Source organism: Bubalus kerabau, chromosome 11, assembly GCF_029407905.1.
Source record: "Bubalus kerabau isolate K-KA32 ecotype Philippines breed swamp buffalo chromosome 11, PCC_UOA_SB_1v2, whole genome shotgun sequence".
In the NCBI taxonomy this organism is placed as follows: domain Eukaryota; kingdom Metazoa; phylum Chordata; class Mammalia; order Artiodactyla; family Bovidae; genus Bubalus; species Bubalus kerabau.
Window position 1 is genome coordinate 106,685,035 of NC_073634.1, and position 27,858 is coordinate 106,712,892.

Here is a 27,858-nt window from a genome sequence, read left to right on the forward strand (position 1 = left end):
CCTCGCGCTCTGCGTCCACGGCGCTCTTCTCAAAAGAGGACCAAGGCCAGGGCCCCAGAAGGAGACCCGAGGCCAGCAGGCCGGCAGCGGACAGCCCTGCTGCCCGGGCTGCGTACCTGTGTTTGGGCCCAACAGGTGAGCCGGAATTGGAAGCGGGGCCAGGGGTGCAAAGAGGTCAGTGGGAGCCAGGGCTGGCTCGCTCCGCTGGGGGCCCCCCGGGTTCAAGATGTCCACGTAGCGCGCCCTGGTTCCAGCTGTGACACGGAGAGGAAGCAAGGTCAGCCCGTGCCTGACCCCCAGCTCCGTCCTCCGTGTGTCCAGGGACCATGGGGACCCCGCTTCCAGCCTCAGGGAGGCTGGGCCCTGACCGGGAGCCTCTCCCAGGGCCTCCTGCTCAGGTGAGGGTCCCACTTCATGCCAGGATGCTGCCAGGCTGCCTTTCCGACTGATTGGATCCACCCTGCCCAAAACCACTCACTGCTCCGGAGGACGGGCACCCCCACCCCAGACTCATCTTCAGGGAACCAGCCCTCCTCTCATGGGAGACAAGCCATGCCTGACACACGTGTGGTCCCTGCCGGACTCTGGAGTGTCTATAGGACAAATGCACAACCCAGACCCCCTCTAACTTTCGGCTGAGCCCTGTTACCTGCTTTTCTAGAATACATGTTCACGGTGGGTCTGGGGGGCCCTCCGGGACCAGGGTGGGCAGCTTGTGGAGCCTTGGGAAGGGCAGCTGGAGGCGGGGGTGGAGCCTTCTTCTGCGGAAGGAAAGCCCACTTGGAGATCCGCCACCCCACAGCTCCTGCCCCAGGGAGTGCCTCTCCGCCCGAGGTCCCAGCTCACCTCCTCCTCCGGCTCATTGACGTCCACCCATCGGTTCTTCTTTTCATCCCAGACGATCTGCGGGGGTTGTGAAAAGTAAAAAAGAAAACTCAGTAGCATGAGGTGAGCAGACTCAGGCCCTGAGCGTGAGAGGCGTCGGCCCAGGTTCGCCGAGGACTGAGACGCTCCATGCAGACAGTTGGACATCCTGCTGCTGCAGAACCCCCGGCTCCCCAGGCCCACCTGGCAGGACTCACCGATTTGTTCTTGTCGTCTGGCAGGTAAGCTTCTGTCCTTTTCTTTACAGGCAGCCAGCGAGAGAACCAGGATTCGCTGCTCTGAACAGAGAAACCACCAGAACAAGCCTGAGGTCGTGGCACTGAGAGAAACAAGCCCGCACAGCAGGGCCAGCCCGTGCGAGCCCCGGTGTCAGGCTGCAGGGACAGGAAGCAGACGCCTGTCTGCGGGAGGGGGCCTCACCCCAGTGGAGGCAGGGCTTCGGTGTGGAAGACACAGCCCTGGGGACGGCGGTGGCGGCCGCATGGCAGAACCGCGCGCTTAAAGACAGCGGCAGGGACCAACGTGATGAGTGTTTCACCACAGTTACAAAAATCGCAACAGTAACTCGCCTCCTGGAGCTTCTCATGTCCAAATGCCAACCATAGGCAGCCTGAGACCATCTCCCCCAGCAGTGGTGACGGCTAGCAAGTCCGTGTGGGCTCCTCAGAACAGGCCCTTGCGCCCCCAGACTGGGAGAGGTCAGGCGTCAGGGAGGTCGGCCTCATCCTTCACACGCTGCCCATCACGTGCGCCGCAAAGTGCAGCGGCCACAGCGCCACCGCCCCACCCCCCGAACCTGCGGCAGCCGCGCCACAGCCCCACCCGCTCTGAACCTGCGGCCGACTGCGCACTGGGGTGGGCGGCCACGTCCAGTCACCTGCACGGCTTGTGCACGTTTTGAATTAAACTTGTGTTTACTTGCGATACCAGCCACGGGGGCTTCCCTCGTGGCACAGTGGGTAGGGATCTGCCCGCGAACGTGGGGAACATGGGTTCCATCTCTCATTCGAGAAGATGCCCTGTGCTGTGGAGCAACTAAACCCAGGAGCCCCGACGACGGAGCCTGCACCCTAGAGCCCAGGAGCACCGTGAAGCCCGTGCTCCGCAACGAGAGAAGCCATGACAGTGAGAAGCCTATTGCAACAAAGAGCAGCCCCCACCTGCGGCCATCTAGAGAAAGCCTGGGTGCAGCAACCCAGACCCACAACAACCAAAAATAAGTAATTAAAGAAAAAAGATACCAGCCGTGAAAGCTGAGTCTGCTGAGCACTAGACTGAGAACCGTGTTCTTCCCAAGCTGCCACCAAAGGATAAGAGGGCACCCAAGGCTGGAGAAGACGCTTACAACACACATCTGACAGAACCTGCATCCACGTGAAAAGGGCCACCGCCAACCTGAGGGCCCCGTAAAGGACGGGAGAAGACCTGAGCAGCCCTCCACAGACAGTCGGGGGGGGAGACAAGCACTCGGAAGGCGCCGTGCCAGTGCTCATCAGGGTCACCAACCCCGGCATGGTGGCCGCCGTCAGGAGGGCAGACAACGCGGCCCCAGGGATGATGCGGCCAGGGTCTTGCCTGCTTGGTGCTGGAAGGACCACCTGGTAAACCAGCGAGGAGGCCTGTCCAGCAGGACGTTCTAGAGCTGGACACACAGCTGTCCCGTGATGCTGGGATACACCCTCGGAAAAGAAGTGCGTCCACCACAAGACACAGACAAGAAGACTCACGCGGCCGGATCCCCAATAAACGCAAACTGAGAGACACCGACTCACGTCCGTTCCCGGGGGAAAGGACAACGGCAGCGTGGCACGCCCACGACGACGCGCTGCACGGCGAGGGCCACTCCCGCACGCACGGCCCAGCCTGGGCGGTGGGGGCAGGTCAGTGATGACACGAGCCTCCGGGCGGCTGCACAGGCCCTGGAGCCGCGGGCCTCGGGGCGGGCAGCGTCCCCCGCTCTGAGCTGGTGGTTCACACGTGGACACAGAGACACACACCACACACACTTCACTGCACACACGCTGCCGTTCAAGAACACACTGGGCCCCATCTTCACACACACGCTGTCCCCTTGCCTCGGCACCCCACCCCTGCCCGGCTGGAGCTGCGCGTCACCTTCTTCGGCTCCTTGCTCTCCTTGGCGGCCTGCACGGGCCTCTGCGCTTCGGGCGTGCGTGTCAGCGGCGCAGGCGGCTGCAGGGCCTGAGGCGGTGCCTCGGGACCCGGTGAGGTCCTGAAGGAGCCCTGTGGGGACACATGCGCGTGCTGAGGACGGGGCGGTTTGAGAGGCAGAACTGTTCAGAAAGATGGTCATCCCCAGGTTGAGACAGTTTTTTCAATACAGTTAAACTGCCGCTTTTATTTTCTCAGGGACAGAATGTTTTAATGGGAAAGCACACAAGGAGCATTTCCCAGGACAACAAAAAGAACTGGCTATCTGTAAGAAGCTTCCAGAACACGGATAGAAAAGCGTTGATCCACCCGGCCTCCCACCCCTGCACTGGGATCAGAGCACACAGACGGGGTGTTTGTTTATGTCGAATGTGTCTGATACGATGAACCCTGACTTCAAGGAAAGCACTAAAAGTTTTACAGATCCTAGAAAAGATGCAGAAATCGAAGAAGTTCTCCATTTCAGAAAACTTTAAAACTGACGAGACGGTTTCATTATAGACATGTATTTCTCCTCCTTAAAAGCCTTCTTTTATATCATTACTTTTCTCCCTATTAGTGTTTACAACAATTCTTCATGTTTTAAGGATTCAAGGTTTCTCTTTATGAAATTAATTCAAAAGACAACCTCATAAATTTAAGTGCTATTGACCTACTTACAGCTTAAAAAAGAAGAAGTACTTATTCACGAGTTTACAGAAAACAAACGGCTTAAAGACAAAAGCCGTATGGGCAAATACCGTATCAGCGAAGTTCCTGCCAAACTCCTCCTCTCCCGGCTCCGAGCGCGAGCTTCTGCCGGGCGTCTCCTGCGGCACCACCCCTGCCGAGGGAAGCGCGGTTCTGGTGAGCTCCGCACCGGCGCCCAGGGCAGGGGGGCTCCGTGGCCACACCTGCCGCTGGGGACGCACAGTTCCCCCACCCGCCAGGGCCCCCGACGCGACCTTCAGAAATCCAGACTGCGCTGTTCTAACTATGTAAAAATGAAGCGTCACTTTTAGAGGAAGCTTGTCCAGGTGGACAGACGGCCAGGGATAGCCCTGTAGGAGGAGGGCTGGCGCATCCCCTGGGTCACAGGGCTGGCCCCCCTACCCTGGGACACCCACTCCCACCTCCTCCAGGTCAGGATGACTTAGGTTCCTCCTACAGGCACCTCCTTCAAGAGCAAACCCACTCCACTCTGCCCTCAGGACGGCCCCCTCTGCAGACCCACCTGCGTCCTGGCCCCTGGCCTCCGGGAGCAGGCGGTCCGTCTCCTGGAGAGGTGGCACCCCAGGTCCGGGGTACAGGGCCACAGGGTCAAGCCCAGACGGCGCTGGAAAGCCAGGTACAGCCCCTGGGGGACCATGTACAGGCCCCAGCTCGACAGGACCTGGCAGTGGCACGGGGAACATGGGCACCTGGACGGGAACGGCTGCTGGGCCATCTGGGAGCATCAGAGGAGCTGCGGGAGACGGTGCAGAAGGGACCATCTGAGGCCACGTGCTCGCCCCAGGGACTCTGCAGACTTGCCTCGTTCACTGGGAGATGGGAACTCTCTGTCTGAGCACAAAGGGTGAGGCTGCCAGGGTGCCAAGGGGCCTCACTCCGCACAGCATGGGCTCGAGGCCACGGGAAGCTCCGACAGCCCAGCAGGCGGCTGTCCAGCCCCGTGCAGGCCCACTGCCTTCACGGCCCTCCCACCCCACCCGACCTTCACAGCCCTGGGACGCGACTGGCTCATCGAGGGAGGCAGCACCGGGAGGAGGCCGCGGGCTCACCTGAGGGCAGCAGCCGCACATCGTGGCTTAAGAGCTCAGCACCAGGCGCCGGCGGGGCCAGCAGCGGGTTGTCGGCGCCCAGGCCCACCAGCTGGGTGGGTTCCGGGCCATCACGGGGCCCCACCTCAGGGCTTGGTGAGCTGGGGCAGTGCGGGGGGCAGGGTCCGTCCTGACTCCAGGCCACAGCACCCTCCTGAGGGAGAAGACCCTCAGGCATCTCCCCGCCGGACGCTGCCCCCCGCCCTCCAACGGAGGTACCCCGGGCACAGATGCTGCCCCCCCCACCCCCCCCAACAGAGGTGCCCTGAGCACAGACACCGCCCCCGTCCCCCCGACAGAGGTGCCCCAAGCATGGGCGCTGCCCCCAACTCCCCTAACAGGTGTCCTGAGCACGGGAGCCCTTGGTGTGCGCACAGGGCCCGTTCACACCCAGCGCACCTCAACCTGTCTCTCCATGAGCTGCAGCTGGACCAGCCAGGGAGGCTCTGCAGATGCCTCCTCCTCCGGCTTCTCCTTCAGCTGAGGATCAAAGAGGCGCAACTGGGAGGCAACCTGGAAACACATGGAGATATAGGCTCTGTTCCCACAGGAGACACCCGCCAAACCCGTTATGGCCTGGACACACCCAGACGGCACACGCAGCTTTCCTCCACCGTGGGGGCCCGAGTCGCACTCTCTGGACCGTACATGACTGTGTACGCGTGAGGAGAGGGCCTGGGACCATCTTAGACTATGTATGCACGAGAGGGCCTGGGACGTCAGCAGCCCCAGCACTGGCCGCGGAGGCCACAGCACCGGACGGACCCTGGGGCGCTGAGCCCACCTCCACTGGACTATACTCGCCGAGGCGCCCCCAACCCAGACCGCTCATGCTCTGGGGGGCCGTGGAGGGTGGGGGCAGCAAGTCTGGCGGTAATGGCTGGAGCCATGGGGCAGAGATAAGGGCTCAGCAGCCCGTTCATGTGGCTCCTGTGACTCTGAGAGCTTCCCTGGCAAGACTCCTCAGTGTCACGAGCGCGGGCTCAGTGCCACCTCCAGGAGAGGGACACGCAGATGCCGGGCGCTGCCAGGAGGTCGTCACGTGCTCTGTCTCATGGAGCGGGAAGCTGGGGCTGCGGGGCCACAGCCAGGACCCAGCCCAGTGAGGCCCCCGGTGCCAAGTGCGAGGCTAGGGTGCCCGGGTACGCAGGCCTCCTGCCAGCGGCCCTTCTCACACCAAAGCTCCCGAGGGCCCTGTGCTGAGGTGCAAACACCTGCTCCTGCCCAAGAGTGTGCAGGGCTCGTCTCGGTCGGGCGGTCTGAGCGCCGCATGGCTGCGCTCGTCTCGGTCGGGCGGTCTGAGCGCCGCGTGGCTGTGGCCCCTGGGGGCCCCAGGCTGGGGGCATCACCTGCACCAGCTGGCGCAGCAGCACCGGCGAGTGTCTGTGCGGCTGCGCCAGGACGCTCCTGGCGATCGCCTCGCAGTAGTGGAAGGCCTGCGCGGCCAGCCCCATCTCGGCCAGGCGGCAGCAGTAGATGAACTTGAACACCTGAGACAGAGAGACAAGCTCAGCGGCGCGCGAGCCGCCCGGGGCTGCCCCCTGTACCCAGCTGCCCCTGCCCCACAGCCCTCCTGTCCTTCCTCTGGGTTCTCCACACCCCCTGCCCCGCCTGCTCACAGCAGAGCCAGCCCCTTCCCCCAGCAAGCTTAGATCAGGGTGCACAACTAAGCTTCTGAGAAACTCACACGCCCTGAACACAGCCGTCAGCGTTCCCAACCACGGAGTGAGCACGAGGCGCCGCCACGCTTGTGCCGTGACAACGGCCTCTCGGGAGCCCCAGCGCACTCACCCTGCTCGGCTGGCACCCGTGTGCCACGCCGTTTCACACACACATGCGCGGTCCCGTCAGGTACCACCCTCCCTGATAGGAAAGTCCACAGTTGATAGAAAAGAACTTGCAACCGAACAGTGCAAGTTCTTAGTACTTAAGAGGACTGAGAACCAAACTTCAGTCAGAACTCTCAGCACGACAGGTTTCTGTTCCTGAGTGTTACTGGTTAAGACCTCCTCGAGATTTCCAAACCCGTTTCATCGTTTTGTTTCTTTGAATAAAACCTGTAACAGCTGTGGCCTGTGAGCACTGACCAGGCCCAGCCCCGGGAGTGTGCCGGAGCCCAGGCCCACCTGGAAGCTGGGAGGGGAGCAGGCCTGTGCCCCCAGGGACTGCGCGTACTCGTAGGCCTCTGTCCTCTGGATCGCCTCGTTGGTCGCGAACTTCAAAAACGGCAAACTGTGGAGCACAGGCGCCGCGTCACGCGCAGCGGCCCCCGGAAGCCGCAGCGCCAGCGCCCCAGGCACTGCGCGGGCCGCTCAGCCGCGTGGGGCCTTGTCCCTTCTAAGGCACGCGGGCGCCGCCACGCTGACGTGTCCCTCACCTGTGGTTTGACCCAATTAAGACAAGCTTTGCCGTCTTCTTGGTGTACACCCCAAATCCGACCTGGGCCATGAGGTAGCAGAAGTGTGCAGCATCGAGGAGCCCTTTGGAGGCTGAGGGGAGAGAAAGCAGGTGGGCTCGGGCTCCAGGACAGCACCGCACTCCCAGGGCCACACGGACCCCGGACAGGGGGCCAGTCTCGGGCCGGAGCGCCGAGGCCCAGGCCCCTCTTCCGCGTCCACCCTGACCTACCCAGGGTGTCGCCCATTGTGGCCATGGCCCGAGATTCCACGTCCACGCTGTTGCTCAGGTTGGACAAGATCATGGCCAGGTGCGGCCGCCAGTCTCCCCACTTCTCATCCCCACAGCACTGAAACCAGAAGCAAGCAAAAAACCCTCAGCCTCAGAACACACTCAGCTCTGCAGGGCTTGAGTGTGTGGGTGTGAGGAGGAAGCAGGCGCGGGCTCTGCGCAGAGGCCAAGCTGAGGTGTCATCAGGACCCACTGACCGTGGATGCGGCCGGCATCCGCCCAGACATCAGCTGGTAGACAGTCTGCAGGGGATCGTTGATTGGAAGGCTGTTGGCGAACCTGAGCAGATGTTAAAAGAGGAAGCTCAGCCAGGTCAGAAAACAAGACACAGAACAAGCCCGGTCTCACCTCCGCCCATCTGATGTCTGGCCTGACGCTTGACCTGGGCCAAACACACACACCAGTGTTTTTAAAAGACTGCAGAAGAGGGAGACTACAGAATTTGTTGAGATTTTATAGAATTAAACTCTGCAGTCGACAAAAACAGTTAAATCCCTGAGCCACACCCTCCGAGGAGGAGGGCCCAGTCAGCCTGCAGCCAGACGTGGCAGATGGGCCTCCCCAGCTTCCTCCGCCAGGAGCTCAGGGGCCTGTGGGCTCCCCAGACCACAGGAAGGAGGCTGGGCGCTGGCCCACGGGCATGCCACGGCAGGACTCCTCACCTGGTCATGACTCTGGCGTGTGTCCTGCTGTCCATCTTACTGGCAAGTAGCAGGGCGTGACCCCACAAGCCATTCTTCATCGCAGACTCTAAGGCGTCCTGCAAAGCATCAAGAGTGTGTTTGAACCCTGAGAAGGACGGGGCCCTGGCGCGTGTGCCGTCGGGAGGGATCAGAGGGCGCAACTACAGGTGAAAAACCAAACGGCCCGGAGGCCCCGAGGCGCGTGCCCCACGCAGGGACGCGGAGAAGCCCGCTTCCGGCTTCCCCTGGTCAGGGCCCCTGCAGGAGGCTGTGGAAGCGCCCTGCCTTTGGCACCGTTGGCCCAGGGGACACAGGCTGTCGGGACCAGGGCCAGCGGAGCAGCAGCACCGCCATCCCCTCCGCTGTGGCCGAGGCCTTGAGGACGCCGATTCCCCAGGCCCAGAATGACCCCTGGGCCCCCCCGGGCATCTGCCCGGCACTGGCAGGGCCTCTTGCGCTGCAGCACCCCTTCCACAAGTAACCCGGGCCGCAATTCAGAAAACTTCTGACCAAGAGCCAAAAATGTTTTAACAGAGACAAACAGTAATTAAACGAACAGACTGGGGGATTTCCATCAGCTGTAAAATGTCCACTTTAAGAACATTTCCTTATCAAACCATGAGTCCCGCTGGGTCCCCACTCTGCACTGCCAGGTGCCCGCGTGGAGCCAGCACAGGGCGTGTGCCCCGGCACCAGCCGCCCGCGCCGGGCCGCTCCACTCTGGCGCAGGCCCCGCCCGCTCACGGCAGCGATGGTGTGCTCCCCCACCCGCGTCAGGACACACGGGTGTTGTCCTGTGCACGTGTTCACCCCGAGGCACACCACACCCAGCAGGGGCACAGCCCAGGCTCAGGCCTGCTCACCTGCCGAGTGAGTCAACACGGAACCGGCAGCTGACGCAAGCAGCGCTCAGGACAGGCCCCGCCTGCAGGGACGACACGCCAGCGCGGGCCACTCACCTTCCTGCGGCCATAGAGCAGCAGCTCCCGGAACCGCTCCGTGTCTTTCTCGAGGGTGCTGGCAGCCTGACTGTCTGTGAGGAACGAGAGCTGGGCCTCGCCGGACTCCTCTTCCTCCACCTGCTCCACGGCCTCGTTGGTGAAATCGATCAGGTTGGCTTCATTCGGCGACTTCCCAGGAAGCCACACGGTTCGGTGGTCTCGTAACAAGAGCTCTGCAATGTCTGTGCCCACCACGGTCTGCGAGGGCCAAGAGGGAGAGCAGGCTCAACCACAAACAGACCCTCTGAGGGGGCAAGACCATCCTAGCCTTGGTCGGGGAGGGCCCGTCAGACCACCTCGGGTGCAGAGCTGCCCCCCGGCCCCCCTCGCCGGGAGCGACACAGCACACCACACATGCTGGGCAGGCCGACGATGAGGAGGCCAAACCTCCCTTTACCCCAAACCATGCGCCCTGCTGGACTCCTGCTTCCTGGGGGACCCCCTGGACAGGAATGCCTGGCCCAGAAATCCTGCCTGATCCTCCTGGGGGCTGAGGTCCCCGGGACTAGAGTCGACGAGAAGGGACGCTCTAGGAGGGGAGACACGTACCCCGTTCTGCCTGCACAGCAGGACAATAAAGCTCCAGAGGAGACTCGCAGACTCTTTGTCTATTAAGTTTTCATTCTGCAAACACTTTGTAGCCTTGTTCTGTGCAAAATTAATAACATCCACTTTATGGGTGTCATCTCTGCAAAAAGAACACACGCTCGGTGAACAGCAGCCGCGGCACCTGCCAGGCTGTGCCCAGCACAGCCAGTGGGCGGGCACCGAGAGCGCTTCTGTGGGCACATACTTGCCGAGAGGCCCTGGGAAGGCCCGCATCTCCTCCTGCTCCGGTGTGTGCTGCAGCAAGGTCTAGGTAGGGACAGGAGAGGGACGCGGGAGTGCTTCATGGGGGTGGCGCAGCATCACCCGGCCCAGCCCACGTCTGCTGGCCACATCGGCAGACAGAGCTACGGACACCGTCCTGGGGACGGGCTGTCCCCCATGGGGGCAGCGCCTCCATCACAGATCGTGGGCAAGCCAGCTCTACGACAGTGACTTCCAAACTTTACTTAAGCAGTGAGATCCCTTCCTCCTGCCCAGACTCTGACGCGGGGCCTGGATACACACGATGGAAGAGGCCTGCAGGCACAGAGTGGTGCCAGCCCCCCGAGGTCACGAGGCTCCTCTACCCACTCTCCAGATCACCGGTAAAATGAGCACCTATGGAGCCCTCCCTCCAAAATCAGAAAATCAAACAGCAACAAAAAATGAACACAGGATAATTCCACGTCTAACACAAAAGTGAAAAAGTGAAGTCGCTCAGTCGTGTCCGACTCTTTGCAACCCCGTGGACTGCAGCCTACCAGGTTCCTCCATCCATGGGATTCTCCAGGCAAGAACACTGGAGTGGGTTGCCATTTCCTTTTCCAGGGGATCTTCCCAGCCCAGGGAACGAACCACAAACCCCCCCAAAATTCTTACTAACAAAATATTGACTCCTGGGAGGAAAAATAGATGACAAAACAGAACCAAAACCACCTACAAATCAGACTCGTGGGTTAGCATTGCTTAAGACTGCTTTTCAGGCAAGGACACGCAAGTGGAAGAGGACAGGCTGGAAAGCACGTTTTTGGGGTGGGGGGGGCTGAACGACGACCCGGAACTGCTCCCCACGGAATTACCTCCATGCTGTGAACTTCAACCAGCGCAGGCTGTCCTTCTGAAGGCAGGTTTGGAATCACCTTGATGAGCTGGCCCCCAGGACCAAACCTGGCACAGACGTGAGGCACCGAGAACTTCTCGGGAGAAGTGGGTCTCGACGGAGCTACATGTGGATCAAGTGAAAAAAAGGCTGCCAGCTTGTCACTGTTTAATGCTGCTGAACTAGATCAACAGCTCAGAATTTTAAGACACCCAGACAGCCGGAATCACAGATTATCCAGATCAACTGACTTTCAACTATTAAATATCCTATTAAAAAGGAGAACTTACATATGTGTCACACAAACAAATCATTAAAAACAAGGAGTTTCTCCTCTAAAACGAAAAGGTTCCTTTAAGAGCCATCAGGACGTGCTATGCTTTTAAAACAGAAACCTGCTCAGATGGCCCCTGCGCACTCCTCACAGCTACGACCTTAGAGCAGCATCGGCGCGCTGAGGTAACGACCGAGAGTGAAACACCGCAGGCGAACAGGAAGGGAGACCTCCAATTATGGAACATTCAAGAAAGTCCACCAGTTATCTCTTATACTGTTTCTTCTCAAACTTCATGTACTTGTACAGTTTTCCAAGAAACAGCATGTGATCAAGTATCTCAAAGGGGCACTGAGGTGCAGCACATGCGATAAGTAAACGATCAGGAGCTTTTCAAGGAGAACCAGGCTTCCTCTAAGAGCCACGCACCCATGCGGTCAGCCTTGCAGGGCAGGGTGGTGGGAGGGGGCCGCTGTCCCTGCACGTGGGGAGCTGACCTGGGAAGGAAGCCTGAAGGCAGCACTGCACTGACGTGGATGTGATGGACAGGCCGGCAGCTCCCAGGGAAGCCCAGGCCCGACCATCACCAGTTCCCACCTGGGTCGTAACCCAGCCCTTCTCGCTGCGGGCGCAGACACTGGTCCCAGGAGCCCCTGGGCCCCCTCCGCACTGTGCGCGCCCAGGGCCTTGCGACACACACCTTGCTCCACGGAGGGCCAGCTGGCCTCGGCGGGGTAGCCATACTCTGGAAAGCCTGGCGCGCCATGGAAGTCGCTCCCGTAGGGGCCGTAGGCGTAATCACCGTGGAAGGAGCCCGGCGGAGGGGGCACCTCATAGGACCCGGAGGGCACGTTATGACTCTGGTACACCTGACTCTTCGGGAGCACAAAGCGGATAGGTGAAGCCCCTTGGCCACGCCCCGTGCCCCCAGGTGGCCCTGGAGCCCGCCCCCGCCTACCTGGCGGGAGTGGGCGCTGAAGCTGCTGCGGCGGCTCTGCAGGCTGGGCGCGCTGCGCAGGCTGCGTGCCGAGTGCGCGCTGTGCTCACTGCGCCGGTCCGCCTCCTCCCCGTAAGGGTCCCGAGGTGGCTCGGGCTCGTCGTCAAAGCTCCCGGTGAAGCGGGGGTCGTACCTGTAGCGGTCATCGTATTTCTCGGGCCTGGAGGAGGCAGCAGGCAGAGGCAAGGCTCCTATGCTGCACACGGCTGAGCCCCCCAGGGTCCTGACCCCAGGAATGACACTCGCCAGAGCCCACACTGTAGCGGGGTCACCGCACCCATGGCCAAGTTCAGGCCCCGCCTGAGACCAAGAGACACAGGCTAGGGGTCCATTCCAAGGCAGTCACGCCTCTCATGGACCTGCGAAGAAGAGGCTGAACTGACTCCCGGCGCTGGTTCTAAGGTCCGTTCCCCACCAAAAGCCCAAAGAAAGAACCTCTGGTTCACCCTTCTCTGACAGTGGCGGGTGCCTGGGAGCCAGACGCAACCGCAGCTCTCGAGTGGATGCAGGACCCGAGGGCAAAGGCCCGGCTGACTCCCACCCTCCGTGCTGGAGTCCGTGCTGCCCACCTGTCACCGTAGGCGTAGTTCTCCTTCCTGCACAAGTCGTACTCCGCATCACACCAATACCCCCGGTCGTAGGAACGGGGGTCTCTGAACCGAGGGCCGTAGTAGAACCGATTCCAGTGACTTGGGTCTATAATGAGAGATCACCAGGTCAGTACTATGTGAAAAAGACACTCCTCTGGCTACCACTGGAGAAACCAGGCCATCCCAGGACTGAAGGATGCTCCTAGCCTCCGAGAAGAACCATACTCTCCACCCGAAAAGCAGCACGACCCTGGGGAACATGAACCGTGAGGCACGAGAGGATCCGGCGTGTCTTCCTCAAAGCCCACTGGCTAAATTTCTCTTAACACGTGATTAAAAAAAAATCATTCATCTCTTTTCTCTAATGTGGTCCACACAGCTTTAGGAAACACTCTCAACGGATAGGCAAGGGCCTACTGCATAGCGCATGGAACTATACCCAATCTCCTGGAGCAAACCATAATGGAAAAGAGTATTTAAAGAGAACCAATGTATGCATACAACTAGGCTGCTTCGGGTACAGTCGGCATCAGGCACAACACTAAATCAACTGTATCTCAGTTAAAAATAAAAATCTAAAAAATACTCTCAAACTAAAAGACTATTTTTCCAAAACATGTTAATTAACATTATAATGCGTAAAGCAGTGCAAATACAAAGGGGAGGAGGAACCCCAGAAGATGGGGAAGTAGGGGCTGTGCTGGACTGACGGCTGCAGGTCAGGACCCTCCCTCTGGCCATGGCCAGGCAGGGGGCCCAGGAGGGCTGCTCAGGGGATGCTCGCCGAGACACACACCCCACCTGAGAGCAGCGGCACCTGAAGGGGAGGGGCCCGGGCCACCCGAGTCTGCTCTGTCCAACCCGAGGGCTCCTGCCACACGAGGCCCCCGAGCACATCACACATGACTGGTGCAGGGGGCAGCCGGCCCCTCATTTTATTTCTATCAATTTTAGCTCGTCCGTGTAAGGACAAGCCACATACTCTAGTACTACCAAGTATTACACTTTGCTAGAAAGTCAAAGAAATCTATCAATATGATAAAAACACACTACTGTGACTTGGGTAATACTTGTCAATGAACAGTAGTAATATAGTTATTTTCTAGATGCAAATTACTTTCTGCTACTTTGGCTTTAGATAAAATCGTATGACTAATAAAAAGGAAAAGTTTCCTAAGAAAGTCCACCACACCGCCACCTGGCACCTGGCTGCACCAAGGTCTGAATGCGTCCGCTGAGCTAAGCCCGTGACCGCTTCTGAACGTACCACCAAGGTCTGAACACGTCTGCTGCGCTAAGCCTGTGACCGCTTCTGAACGTACCTCCGTAATCGTACTGGCTGGAATAGTAAGCTGCATAGTAATCACTCTGACTGCTCCATCCACTTTTGGAATTATAGTAACCTTCAGGATACGCTTGCCTGAAAAACACACACACAGTGCTGTTAAAAAACAAGATGAGCTGCTGCTTAACATGCGACAAGATTCCAGTCAATACACCCAGAGCCCCAGACTTTCATCATGGCACCTTGGTTGTGGAAAAATTCCAATCAGGAGATCCGAACCAGTGACGACAGGAAGATTACAGGACCCCCTACCATAGAGCGAATTGAAATCTATCTGCTGAAGCAACTGAGGAAGCGCCGTTCAGCAGAAGAGAACTGACGCTTTCTGGTGCGCTCAGGAATCCATCCTGTCAACGCCAATGCGGAAGCAGGCTCTCCCGGCTCTGGAATCATGCTCAGCAGAAGCGAAGAGCACTGAGCCACGGACACCAAGCCAGCGCCGACTGGGACACCCTCCCCCGACCACGCCTATGTGCCCCCCGAGAGGGGCGGAGGCCCCGCACCCATCCCAGCTGAGTGCCCAGCGCTGCTGCCTCTCACTGCACGATGGGCAGGACCGGGCCCGCTGGGTCAGAAAGATCCTTGGAAGGACTTAACAGCACTTCTGATTTTTAAACTGTGACTGCAAACCCCTGGGAATGGCTCACTCGGAGGTGCAGCTGCCCTTGAAGAGCGCCCCCCCTACCCCCACTGTGGGAACAGCACCCGCTGACTGGGGGCCCTGGGGCAGCACTCGGGCACCACCAGCCCCACCACGGGGGCCCAGAGATGCGCCCTGAGTGGGGCGGGGCGGGGCGCCCTGAGCAGGGCAGGGCAGGGCACGGCCACCCTGCTGCTCGCCCAGCCCCGTCACCCAGCAGCAAGGACTCCATATGGATACCCAGGGCGCTTTCCTCCCTCCAGCAGCTCCCCTAGGCTGTGACCACCCGGCATGAGCACAACACACGGAGGCTCGACATATGCACATAGGCCTGCACGTGTCTGCACGCGTGCGCATGCAGGGAGGAGGGCGCAGTGAGGACGCAGAGGGGACCTGGACACCATAGGATGGGCCTCAAACCCCTGCCAGGTAGCAAGGCCCGCCTCCGCTCAGTCACCGCAACAGCCCAAAGCTTTCACGGGCCCCTCGAACTAACCCGAAGGCTGGAGAGGAGACAGGAAGGGCGAGGTGTGCCCGAGCCCTGCCCTCCCTCGCCTCTCAGGGCTTCCAGAAAACATTTGCCTGCTGCTCTCCCAGATCAGAGCACCCACTGTGACGCCAGCCTCGCCTCCCAGGGGACAGATGGGCATGGTCTCCCACCGAGCGCCCAGAGCGCAGGGGTCTGAAGCTGAGCGCGTCCCTTCGCAAAGACAGGGGTCCACCCGGACAGGTCCAGCTCGCTCTCCAGACGAGCGACGAAGGCCTTGAAGCAGCGGGAGCAGCCATAAGTCTGTAAGGCAGTGGGGGACGCGGCCTTCCCCTGCGCCACTCTCTCCATCACAAGCCGGAGGAGCCTCATAGTCTTATAGAAACCCGGCCCGGCAAGATGAGGTGCCTGAGTGCGGGAGGCCACTATGGCAGGTGGCAAGGCTGGACCCTAACCCACCGATGCCTCTGAGTGGGAGAACTGTGACCTGCTTAAATTTTATTCAGCGGAAGGCGTGATGCCAAGGACCTTTCAAAATGCCTCGTCTATAACTGCAAAACCCAGATGCATTCAGTCAGGTAGAAAAGTGAAAGAGAGCTCGCTGGGGGCCTCCCGACCCAGGAGGCAGTGCCAGGCAGACAGCCCAGGCTCGCGGCTACTGCCGCCAACAGACCACTCCAGGTTGCAGCCTGAGCCTGCCTGACCTGGGCGCCTCTGGAACCAGTGTGGGGAAGAACCTCCACAGGTTAAAAGCTGCTATGTGACCACAGGCAACAGGACCACTGCCCAGGCCAGGAGAAGCCCTGCTCGAGAGCAGGGGGCCTTCCTGGTGGCCCCTCCCAGGGTCTGGCCTGACCAAGACCACCTGCCGACGTGCCTGTGGCCGTGTTGGGCAGCAGGCTCAGTTCGATTCAAAGATGTATCCTACGATCTATCCACACCCACGAAACGTACACACACACCCAACAGGTTTGTATGCTTCTCTGCAAACGTCGTCTCCCCCGAACCACTAAGCTACGACCACAGCCGGCAACACAAGCACGCATCACCTGGCGGCCGGGCGGTCGGAGCAGTGACTGGCCCGGGAGCCGGGCCGCTCGGGCTCGGGGCCGCGGCAGGGGTCCACGTAGGCAGGGCCGTCACAAGGCCTGTACCTGGGGTCGTAGAGGCTGTAGACGTCCTGCCGGAAGAAGGACACCGTCATTAGACGCCAGGAGCCACCGACGCAGGCAACTGGCACGGCTCTCACGGCCCAGGTAAGGCTCTGCAGACAGCCCTGTTCCAAAGACAGCCAGCCCGGCCTGGCTCAGGAGACAGCCTACGGCAGCGGGCCATGCCCAGGTGAGCCTCAAGGGCTCTCTTCCGCTTCCTGAGGTCTCACCTGAGTAGGTGCTGAGACCCCACAACCTGGGGTCCCATCTCGGGCACCAATTCAAGTAAGCAAAAGAATCCGGGTCCCCTGGGATTGAGAGGATCGCGCTCTAGCCTCACGAGGCTTTCAGCCCCTTCCGGATGCAGCAGCCCTGCGGCCCCACAGCCATGCTGGAACCTGAAGCAGAGATGGGTGATCCAGGCACGAGCCAGACCTGTCTTTCCTGTCTCAGGGCCTGATTCTCTGTCAAGAGCTGGTAGAGAACAAGACAACACGTAACCTGGACTTATTCTTGACCCCCGCTGGGGCCTGGGCTCCCACGCAGCAGTGCCGGGTACCGCTGGGATCGGGCCCCTCCACACTCTGCCGGCCCACCCTGGGATCCTACAGAGCATCATTTCCCTCCATGGAAATAAGTCTCTGGAGCTCTTCCTGGCTCTGATTCCCAGGTCTCAGGGTTAGGCATGTAACTCATTCCCACGCATACAAAGATTCTTGAAGCCCCTCAGGCCGCCCCACCCTCAGGCGGCCCCCAGCCCACCACAGCTCTGCTCCCTCAGCTGCTTCTGACCGTGGGGCCTCCAGTGTGGGGTCCACACCCACGTCAGGCAAGGAGCTCCAAACTCCTGGTCCACAATCCTTCTACCTCTGCCGACTGTGGCAATGCTGGGCCAGGACAAGAGACGGTAACAAGCAGCCCCTCAAAGGTGTCCACGTGGATCACACTAAAGCAGGATTAAACGGAGGCTAAACAGCACCCGTGGCCCTGGCTCACCGCGAAGAGAGCTGAGAAAGGATCCCGTGCAGCACGGCGGCCCCCTCTGCTGTGGCCGGGTGCCCGAGTGTGCACGCCACCGCTCCTAACTGCTCCACCTACGCTACGTCCCAAACCTGACCTCTTACCCTGAACGACTTTATCCTAGAGGAGGGCTTTAAAAGACTACATTTCCTGTTGCTTCTCATGTTAAGTTTCTGATGTTAAAACCAGAAAGAAGCTTCAAGAGGCTATTCCCGTTTTCCAAAACGTGCCACCCAGAACTCTGGCTCTGCTGGGAGCCGGTGGGCAGGACGGCAAGTGAGGGTCCTTTCTCATGTAAGCTGGGGTATGCTGTGCTACACCAAAATGAAGTAGTGATTCTCCCCAAATAAAACGGGCTCGTGTGCAGCGTGGCCCTCCAGGAGAAGGGCTGTGGTCCGCAGAATGAGCTGGGACGGGAAGCACCCTTCTCATGAAGCTCATGAAGAGGCGTGTGAAAGCAGGGGAACCATGGGTCCCCTCAGGACTGACCGCAGAACCCTGCCCCGGAGCAGGACATGAGAAAGAGATCACTGGTCAGAGCGCTCAACCGCGCAAGAGCGTGGCCCTACCTGGTAATAGTGGGGGGCTGGGCCAGGATCCGGCGGGTATGGGGAGGGGTACGGGGGCTGGTAGCCATCATACAGGGACCTGTAGTAGTAATAGGAAGCCAGGTCGGGAGGCGGGGGCTGCAGCCACTGCTGGTCGGGCCGTGGGGCCGCCTGGCTCGAGCTGGTGGACACAACAGAGGCGCTGGAGGACCGAGGCGGCCGGGGCGGCAGCTGCTGACCCGCATCAGCAGGAGCTGGGCTCGCGGGCCGGGCCGGGTCTGCAGGCTGTGCCTGCGCCGGGGGACTCCCTGGGCTTGAAGGCTCCGGAAGCACTGCTCTGGGCCCCTGTGGTGCCAGCTCCTGCTGGGCTCTCTCTGCACTGGGCTGGTCCTGAGCCTCTTTCATCACCTGCTGATAGAAACGGTCCGGGGTGTCCGCCCCAGGCCCAGGAGGCCGACGACTGGCAGTGGGCTGCTGACCAGAGGCCGGGCCATCAGCATGGGCTGGGCCGTACACTCCTGCAGGATTTTCCAAAGTCCTACTGAACGTGAAGTCCAGGGCTCCCGAAGCTCCGTCCTGCCTGCCACAGAGGCCTGGCTTGCTGCTGTCAGGCACGGAAGTGCCACTTGCAGGCGGCACTAACACCAGGCCTGAGGCCCCCGCAGGACTGGGCACCCCCTCAGGAGGCACACACTCTGCGTTGTGGACCTTCTGACCTTCTGGAAGTGAGGGCTTTGGATGAGAGTGCAGTTGAACCAGCAAATTAGCAGCTTGATTAGAAACCATGTCATAGGTACCAGAAGCTTGTGGAAAAGGACTCTGAGCCAGGTGGTTAGGCAGAGGCGAGCAGACGAGAGAGCCAGATGGCATCCCAGACAAAGGTACATTCTCTCCAGGATCACCACCAGCAGCCCGGCCGCTGACTGAGGGCTTATCTCCCACCGAAGAGTCTCTCCAGGATGGAGCCTTCTCGTTAGAATTTGGTAAGGACACAGAAGAGTTAACAGGCTGAGCCAGACTATAGCTTTGATCGGGCTGGGCGATCAAGACGGGCTGATTCTGCAAACACTCAGTGGGCGGGGAGGACAGCAGGCTGGCATAGCCGGGGCCAGCCTGCGGCGGGAGGGCCTCCTCTTCGCCAAGCTGCGGAGGGTTCTCCAGGTTCTCAGAAGTGCCAAGGCCGTCCCCACTCTGACCGCCAGGGCCCACCTGCCGTGCCGCCCCCTCGTCTGGGGGCTGAATCACTTCAGACGGCTGAGGTTTCACTGGCACATGAAGCGTGGGAGCCGCCGGGGCCAGAAGGACGTTGCCCCCAAAATCTGGGAGCTCGTTCTGTGCCCACAAGGTCGTTGCGGGGCTCTCACACTTCACAGGCCCCTGCACCCTGGTCGGAAGCCTCCTCTCGGGTGTTGGCAGCACCGTTTCCAAGGGCGGCCCCATGGCCTCCACGGGCGTGGCGAGAGGCGGCACGCAGCGCCGCGGCGGGAAGAGGGTCTCCATGTTGTCGGGGGGCTGCTCCAGATTGCCAAGGGTGGCATCAGGCGTGGCAGCGGCTGCTCTGTACTGCTTCTGGTGGGCGCTGGGCCCCCTCACCTCTCCTACCACATTGGCGCGATCTGCCTCAACGGGCTTTACTCCAATCAAGTGCGATTTCACGGGTTCAAAAGAACTGTTTGCACTCGTCTGAAATACCCCTGTAGGTTTTGGGGGGCTTGGGGTTGAGGGCTGGGACACGCTGCCGCGGTAGTTCTGGCTGCTGGTCTCGTCTGTCTCTCCACCAACAGGAGAAGAATCGATCTGCTTAAAAAACCTCCCTGGAGACTCATCCTCAGGTTTCCCCACTTCCTGCTGAATGAAGGTACCCGAGTCGCGGGGCCTGGCTGCGCCCGGGAGGCCCCGGTGGCTCTTGCTGCTGTAACTGGACGACACGCTGTCAGGCCGTGCGGAGTGCGCCGTCGTATCCAGGGCCTCGAGATTTGGGCCCCCGCTGCCCGCAGGGCCCACCGCACTGAGCCTGGGGCCAGCTGGGCCAGGAAGGGGCCCGCACCTGAGTGGATCGCCTGGGGAGGAAGGATCCATGGTGAGGGGCTCGCTCGGCAGAACTTCCTGGTTCTGAACAAACTCCAGGTTCTCAACGTTCTCGTACTGCGCCCCTGCACGGGCCGTGTCTGCCCACGTGTCCATGGCGGTTGCCTTAGAGGCTGCTTTCTCGTGGGGGCTACCTGCAGACTGAGGGAAGTAAGGCTGTGGCTCTCCCCCCAGCTGCACGGGCTCACAGCTGGAGCCTCTGGGAAAGGCCTGGTGAGCGCCTCCCGCGCCCACATGTGCAGGAAGCTGGCCGATGCAGAAACCGTCCATGTCGGCCTGCCCGGCAGAGCGCGCTATTTCCAACGAGAGGTTCTCTTCGTTCTCGGTCTCTCCTCCTTTGAAAAACATGGCGAGTGCGCCCGAGCCCACCTCCAGTGGGGTCCAGCCACCCCCGGCGCCCGGCGGGTAGTGCGAACGGCTTTCCGGGCGGTTTACCTGAGCGAGCGGGCTAACAGCAGCCAGACCCGACAGCTGCTCTCTGTTCACTCCAGGACTCGACCTGAGCTCCTGGTTTGCCCGAGCGTTCCCAACCCTGGAAGTCTGCCTGAATGCGCTCTCTGGATCAAAGCTATTTGCTGAGTGGTCTCCACTGGGCAGGTAGGTGGCCTCGTTTCTTCCGTCACTGGCCGAGGGTCCTGGTAAGGAAGCTGGGGGGCCGAGCTGCTCGTGGCCAGGACGCTGATGCAGGCTGGACGGAGGGGGAAAGTGGGTGACGCTGGAGGCGTGGGGCCCTAGGATCTGCGGGGGCCCCTCTGGGCCGGGCCAGTAATGCTGACCTGGGGGCCGCGGACCTCCCTGCCCCAGCCCCCACTGCCCAGGCACTTGCTGACAGGGCTGAGGGGGGAGCGGGAGCGCTGCTGAGGGTGCAGCGCTGTCAGGGGGGCTCGGCCGGCTCAGGGGTCTGTCGGGCCGAGGCGCATGCCCCTGCGGAAGGCCCCCGCGAGAGCCGCTGGACCCCACTGTTGGAATGTACTGTGGAGGGTACGGCGGGTTCGGGAGCTCAGGCTCTGGGCCGGGAGCCTTGCTACTCCTGTTCGTCTCGGGCCCGTGTGAGGACGAGGGCATCGGCGCCCCGGGAGATGGGTTGGCGTCTGCCCTGGGCTGCACCGGAGGCCCTGGCAGAGGTTCACAGGACCCTTGGGAGCTGTCCCCAGTGTTTGTGTGAGGCACGGGCAGAGCAGCACGCTGCAGGGATGACGGCAGGGCTGGGCCTTGCAAAATGGGCAGGCTGCTTTTAGACGAACCACCCAGTGATGTATTCTGGAGAGCCTGTCGACTGAAAGCAAAAGGGTCTGTCACTGGCTGCAGTGGGCAGGCTACCGGGGCCACTGGAGCGTGGCTGCCGGCCTGTCTCCGGTAAGGGCTGTTAGACCAGAACATGGTCTGAGGACTCCCCGATGGAGGCGGCCCGACCACGCCAGACGGCACGGCCTGGGGTGGCGGCTGCATGACTGAGCTCTTGCACAATGAGATGCTGCTTGCAGAAAGAAGCAGGAGGGAGGCTTTCCTTAATTTGAACTGAAAAAGAAAAAAAGGAAAAAGTTAGCATAAAATCCATTTATTCAAAGTCCTGGCTACAATCAGGAAAATTGAGAAAGAAGAAAAAAACGAGAAAAGTTTTGCATCTTGTAAGTCCTGAGGGATACACCCACTCCTCGCCCACCCCTGGGAGGACTGCTATCTGGGGAGCGACAACACCGGCCTGGACGCCAAGGCTGGCCGTGCTGGAGCCGGCCAAGCAACTTCAGACAAGTCACTACCCTTCTGTGAAATTCAGTTATGTCACCGAGCTACATACCCACGTGGAATGCCCACCGCCTCCACAACGCCCTCAGCAAGCTGGCAGGGACCAAGCAGAACCCAACACGAGGCACCAGGTACACAGTGCCTCCATATTTTCTGATAAATTATCACTAGGTCCGGAAAGGGCCGCCTCCTCTCTTAAGACCACATACCATACTTTTCACACAGGTTAATTTTACATTTGGAAAGGAAAACCAAAGTTAAAAACCTGCTTCTCCGTTTTAACTGAAGAGAGTTATTAAAGCACAGAGTCACACAAGCTGCAAAATAACAACTACCTGGATTATATGCGCCTAAAACGCCTTTTATCCCAGCCTGTAGAATGTCTCCGTTTCCACACTGTGAGTGGTTGGTTGCACACCACCAGCAAAACAAGCTGCGTCTGATGACTGGAGTTGTAACAACTATGCCTGGAATGAAAATCCCAAGTAACTATAAAGCAGTGCTAAAACGGACCAACTAAGTTCATTCAAAACTCGTCAGTAACAAGCAGACGGCCCACAAACCCTTTACGGAAAACAAAGGAGCAGAAATCCTCTTTACAGCGTCTTTTGTGGTTGTCTGTTTTTTAACAAAACATACAAAGTATAATCTTGAACAGTTAACCTGCACTTTTGAGACAAAAATCCAAGTATCGTCTCTTTACAAATTCCTCTTCCACGTGTCAGCCTCCTCCCCAGCGACACCCTCACAAATGATTAAGGGGAGCCCGTCACGGAAAAAGCCGACACCAAAGGGAGAAGCGACACATGCCCTGCAGTGTGAGCCACATGTTTCTGCGAGGGTACAATGTTCCTGTCCTTGGACAAAAGGCAGACAAAAGCGAATGAATGCATATTAAATCCAGTCATTTACTAACGAAAGCTGCCCTATGAATCCGCTACAGTTACTGCTCGGACATGGCCTTCTCCCGGTCCAACAGGGAATCCTTTTCAATAGACAAGCACTTTGACACTCACTCAGATTTCATGGAATTAAATATACGAAGCACTGTATCAGGAACTTCCTTTGGTTCTAAGCTGTCATTTTAAAACTAAGAATACTTACAGCTCAGCTTTAACATAGACCCAGGGGAGGAGAGCAGAGCCTCTTCCTCTTACATGTGAAAGGGAGGCACCCAAGACCACTTACAAAGCGATGGCATCCTCCTTAGAACGCTTCAGCAGGAAACCCTCAATCACATTAAACAGCATATATTAAAAAATAAAACACAGAGCACAGGCCCACAGGATTAATTCCTCACGTGTCACCATGAGAAAAGGACTGGGCGCCAGCTGAATGGCCCAGCCGCACCGCTGCTCCGTGGGTGACCCGATTCCTTCATCTATAAAGTAAGAGAACTGAAATGATGGTTTCAGAGTTCCTTCTGGGTTTAATCTTATGAAATTCTATTCACAGTGGATTCTGGGAGGCCCTAATCCCTACGGCTGTTTACGAGCGAAATCTTATCTGAATCTAAATTTCACAGAACATTTATACTCAATTATTTTCCGTGCAGAAACTTTCTTAGCATTATTTTCTCAATTCCTAAGGACCGCTTCATAAGCAGACTCTATCACTTCCCTACAAAGTAGCTTCCCCTTCTTCCCCTGACCACTAACAGCTTTTCAACAATAAACCGTTTCATTTGGAACAATCTTCTGCCTTGAACATTATTCTCTTTTTCTCTATTCATCAGCAGAAAAACAATGCAAGCACATATCATTTATCTCAACTATAGGGACTTTCATTTTGTCCCGTAAGTCATTCTGTAGCCTCAGGTCAATTAACTTTAAAAATGGCAGACTGCTTCAAAGAAACCAGCTGATCTCCCTAAAGATACATTATTCATAACTGCAGCTCTTCAATTAAGCTGCCTTGGATCTACCTGAAATAAGCACAACCTGTGTCAATATAAACTCCTGGCTACTGAACTGAGATAACGAAAGCACACGTCTCTCCTGCTAGGGCAGCCGCCTCAGGCACGAGCAGGTAAACCAACCGGAGCTCCGAGAAGCGCCTGGGAGTCCAGGCTCTGCCCGAGGCGACTGCTGCACGACGCATCTATCAGACTGCGGGACACGGAGCACAAAGACAGCACAGACCCCAACTCTTCTGAGTACAGAATCAAACATTCAGATGTTAGGGAAAGGAAGGGGGTTTCTCAACACTGCCGAAAGCAACGAAGAGCCAAAGGACACTCTGACGTTAAGTCAAGATGCTTACAGAGGCAGGAGGGAACCATGTTAAAATTTACACGCTGCCCTAAAGAAAACTTTTGAGACTTAAACTGCAGGAACTTGCTATTAAGGCGTATGAGTCACAGAGAACAAGAAAGAAAGGACTTCTTGCCTGTTGCTGGATCTCTGTAAGACAAGAGCACCCGGAACCCTAAGAAAGAGCATTGGGGGTGGGGGGGGGCGGTGGGAAGAAGGGCGGTGCAGACACTTGAACAAGTATCACCCTAGGAACAACTGTCTGTGGCTCAAGTTTGCTTCTTAACCATTTCCGGGGACGGGAAACACCTTTCCAGTTAACCTCTACATCGAACAAAATCTTAATAAGCAACCCAACCTCCAAGCCACTTAAAACTTTACAGATAAAACAGCAAAACTGATTTTAGGTGGCTGTCTCACGTCCAAGACGCTCTACAATAATACTTTCATCACAGAAAGGGCAGGTTGGTGGACACACTCCTCAGCCCCTTGATATAAAACACAGCGCCTGACCTCGGTTGCAACATCTTGGTGACCTCCCCACGAGATTACCAATAGACGCAACAAGGCTGTAGTTTCTCGGTTCAAATGTCAGTGTACCTCATCGCCTGCACGGCGCAGCAGAAACCAAACTGCGGACCCTTCGAAGCAAAGGGCACGCTAAACTGTGAAAGGAATTCCCGAGAGGTTTCTACTCTCTGAAGAGCTGCAGGTCTGGCTTTTCCTCCAGCCCTTCCAACACAACCCCACGCCGAGACCACAACGGCCAGGGTTCACACAACTGACCCGACAGCCTGTGCAGGTGTGGGGCCACGTCAGCACTCATGGTGGTCGCCCGGCCTGCTCGGCCCGCAGGCCCCCGCCCGAACCCCCCGGCGCCTCCGCCCGAGCCCCCCGGCGGCTCCCCGGAGACGCTCCCGTTCGCTTCGGGCTGGGCCCGGTCCGGTCGCCTCCCTCCGCCCCAACCCCGACCCTCACCGGCGCGCTGCAGGGAGGCCGAGGCTCCCGCCGGCTCCTGCCGGCCGCTCCGCGACCCCCGGCTCCGGCTCCTCAAGAGCCGCGCGAAGAAGACTGCTCGGCGGTTGCGACAAGCGCAGACACAGCTGCCGCGGCAGCCATCTTGGCACATCCGGCTCCGGGGGCCGTGGCCTCCGCGCCGCCGACGTGTCCGACAGCGACGTCAGCGCGCGCCACGCCCCTCGCAGGGGCCCTCGGGACGCCCCGCCCCTGCCGCGTCCAGTCCCGCCCCATTCTCATGGCCCCGCCCTCAGCCCCGCCCCCCGTTCTCCACCGCCCATCCCTGGGGCCCCGCCCCTTCCCCTGCCGCATCCAGTCCCGCCCCATTCTCATGACCCCGCCCCTCAGCCCCGCCCCCCGTTCTCCACCGCCCATCCCTGGGGCCCCTCCCCTCGCCCACCTGCCCAGTCCGGCACGCGAGCACCGCTCTGGGATGTCGTACGGGTTATGCTGGCTCTTTCTCCCGGCCTCTTCTGGCCTGAAGATGTGAGAAAAGTCGGGAGCCTTCCAGCAGACCCAAGGAAAGGCTCAGTCTTGAACGACCGACGCCAGCAGGTACCCCGGCCGAAATCGGTTACCGGGCTGCTCCGAGAACCCGAGGGGCGCCTTGGCGCAGGCGCGTTCCTCGCGTCCTGCCGTTAGACTTCCGAAGCCTGGGAGACGGGCGGAAGGCCACCGAGCATGCGCCGGTCGCCCCCGTGGGCTGCGCGTGCGCGGCTCGCGGCGGCGCGCGGGTTGCCTAGTTACCGCCCGCGGCTGCGGGGGCTTCAAGAACTGCCCAGCAACCTTGCACCGGCGCACCTGTGGCTCTCTGGAAGCCCTCCCGCTGCGTACCGATGGAGCAGGAAGAGACACGCCCTGGCCCCCAGTCCACAGCCACCCAGGCTCCCGCTTCAGGGGGGTCGTCCTGTGCACCTGCGGCCCCCAGCCGCCCCACCCCGGCTCGGCCGTCGCCTTTCCCGGACACGTGCTCTGTCCTGTCGCTTCCTTCCCCCGCGCTCCCTGGCGCTGGCCGCGCAGCCTCCGGACCCCTTTTGTCCGCCCTAAACCCCATCAGGGCCCCTAACTCTCCTTCCAGTGAGCGGCATTAGCTCAGTGATGCCCTGTGGACCGAAGCTAGGGTCTCTGTGTGGTTTTCACTAACCATTGTCGAGTGGATATTTGTGTTGAATGAAGGCGACCCCAAGATACCGAGTGGCAGGCTGGGGCACTGGGCCTCACTCTCCTGTGCCTCTTTGTGGTCGCTCCCCCTTCCCGGTGCCCACCCGGAGACGCCCTCATAGAGGATCTTAGGGAGGAGAGGATTCTGCCATTGGCAACCTCATTCTCCCAGTGAGAAAAAGCAGGTGAAGAAGCTGCCAGCCTGACCCAGGGCACTCACCTGCCGCCTGCCTGGCACAGGGAAGAGCAGCAGCCTGTCCGGCTGGCCCCAAGGCCTTATGGAGGGCAGAAGGGGTGGCACGTGGGGCTTGTCCACTTGTCCCCTACCCAGCTGCTGAGCTCCCAGCAGCGCTGCCCGCTGTGCTTTGGCCTGGCTGGGGTGGGAGGGCACCCTGGGCGCTGGTGGGACCCAGAAGCTTGGGAAGAAGAAAGGAGTGTGGTTCTATTTGTTGGCAAGGGAGCAGCCACGCTGTCAGCGCCCTGGGTGGGTGCGGGGAAGCTTTCAGCCCATCTGACGTGGCCACTGTGCTAAGCTAACATTTGCCTTGCAGAAGTCAAGCTCCCAGCCTGTTCAAACACAGAGTCAGGGAACCCGCGGTGGAACAGCCCCGGGCCCCCCCTCTCTGTCCCCTTCTTCCTGGTGTTCACTGTGTTCCGCAGTCACTGAAAGTGAAAGTTTAGTTGCTCGGTCGTGTCTGACTCTTTGCAACCCCACAGACTGTGACCTACCAGGCTCCTCCGTCCGGGATTTTCCAGGCAAGAGTACTGGAGTGGGTTGCCATTTCCTTCTCCAGGGGCTCTTCCTGAACCAGGGATCAAACCCAGGTCTCCCACATTGTAGGCAGACACTTTACCGTCTGAGCCACCAGTCTGCAGTTGCTAGTCCCAACAAATCACCCTGCAGGGAGATGTCACTGTTCCCACCCACCCCCACCCTCGCCCAGAAGGGAAAGCAGTGACTCTCCTAGGGTCAGCGCTCCTCAAGTTGAGTTCAAAGAGCTCAAGAGCTTGAGCCCAGACTTCCCCTTTGCTGACTCAAGGAGCCCTGTGGTCAGCCCCACTGAGCTCTAACCTGAAGACACCGGAAGCAGCAGAAAGCGACCTGCCCAGGGCAAATTGGAGACCTCAGGGCCCTGGGCAGGATGTGAAAGAGGCATGGTGTAGACTTCTACGGGGTGACTCTAAGGAAAGTCATGATCAAGGCTTAGGGCTTTCCCCCCTCCCTTCCTCTCTCCCTCTTAAGCCTCTGTGTGGAATCCCTCTCTGGTTCTCTCTGTAGCCTGGTGTGCAGGAGAGGGTTCCTGGGCCCACTGCCGAGCCATCAAACCTCTGGGCCATGGAGGCAGGGCTCCGAGTCAAAGACCATCTGCTTTAAGACCCAGGCTACTGCCTAGAAGCTGTGTGCCATTTGTCACCTTCCTTGACCTCGTCAACCTGGGGTTTAAGCAGGGTGAGCACCTGGGCAGTTTGGGGACTGAAAGAGGGTGCTGTTGACACATGTGGACTGGGGGCTGCGCCACCATGACGGTCAGTGCTGTTCGCGATCCGGCAGGCACCCTTGCTTTTGCCTGCATTGTCCACTCCTCTCTCCTTTCTCCCAGCCCCTCCCCTGGCTCATACTTGGAGG

General features: G+C 59.5%; 1 protein-coding gene across 8 annotated transcripts in view; it reads right to left on the reverse strand.

Annotated features, from left to right (window-relative positions):
• SEC16A (SEC16 homolog A, endoplasmic reticulum export factor) overlaps positions 1-26,506 on the reverse strand; it is a 31,186-nt gene extending 4,680 nt beyond the window's left edge. For 3 of the 8 annotated variants that reach the window (XM_055541561.1, XM_055541560.1, XM_055541555.1), the window contains exons 1-27: positions 25,032-25,170; positions 22,137-22,268; positions 17,989-21,573; positions 16,298-16,428; positions 14,099-14,196; positions 12,756-12,882; positions 12,148-12,346; positions 11,890-12,064; positions 10,896-11,038; positions 10,022-10,083; positions 9,778-9,916; positions 9,187-9,426; positions 8,207-8,304; positions 7,742-7,823; positions 7,485-7,602; positions 7,234-7,345; positions 6,983-7,088; positions 6,206-6,346; positions 5,256-5,369; positions 4,818-5,010; positions 4,271-4,501; positions 3,798-3,880; positions 3,001-3,129; positions 1,083-1,163; positions 847-903; positions 650-761; positions 117-254 (exon numbers count right to left, since the gene is read on the reverse strand). In XM_055541561.1, the coding sequence (XP_055397536.1) occupies positions 117-254; positions 650-761; positions 847-903; positions 1,083-1,163; positions 3,001-3,129; positions 3,798-3,880; positions 4,271-4,501; positions 4,818-5,010; positions 5,256-5,369; positions 6,206-6,346; positions 6,983-7,088; positions 7,234-7,345; positions 7,485-7,602; positions 7,742-7,823; positions 8,207-8,304; positions 9,187-9,426; positions 9,778-9,916; positions 10,022-10,083; positions 10,896-11,038; positions 11,890-12,064; positions 12,148-12,346; positions 12,756-12,882; positions 14,099-14,196; positions 16,298-16,428; positions 17,989-21,504 (6,625 nt within the window). In that variant the 5' untranslated portion in view covers positions 21,505-21,573; positions 22,137-22,268; positions 25,032-25,170. Of the gene's footprint in view, positions 1-116; positions 255-649; positions 762-846; positions 904-1,082; positions 1,164-3,000; positions 3,130-3,797; positions 3,881-4,270; positions 4,502-4,817; positions 5,011-5,255; positions 5,370-6,205; positions 6,347-6,982; positions 7,089-7,233; positions 7,346-7,484; positions 7,603-7,741; positions 7,824-8,206; positions 8,305-9,186; positions 9,427-9,777; positions 9,917-10,021; positions 10,084-10,895; positions 11,039-11,889; positions 12,065-12,147; positions 12,347-12,755; positions 12,883-14,098; positions 14,197-16,297; positions 16,429-17,988; positions 21,574-22,133; positions 22,269-25,031; positions 25,171-25,470 lie in introns of those variants that run through there. The other 5 variants (XM_055541557.1, XM_055541562.1, XM_055541556.1 and 2 more) reach the window with 5 other exon arrangements.
• Positions 26,507-27,858: the final 1,352 nt, after the last annotated feature.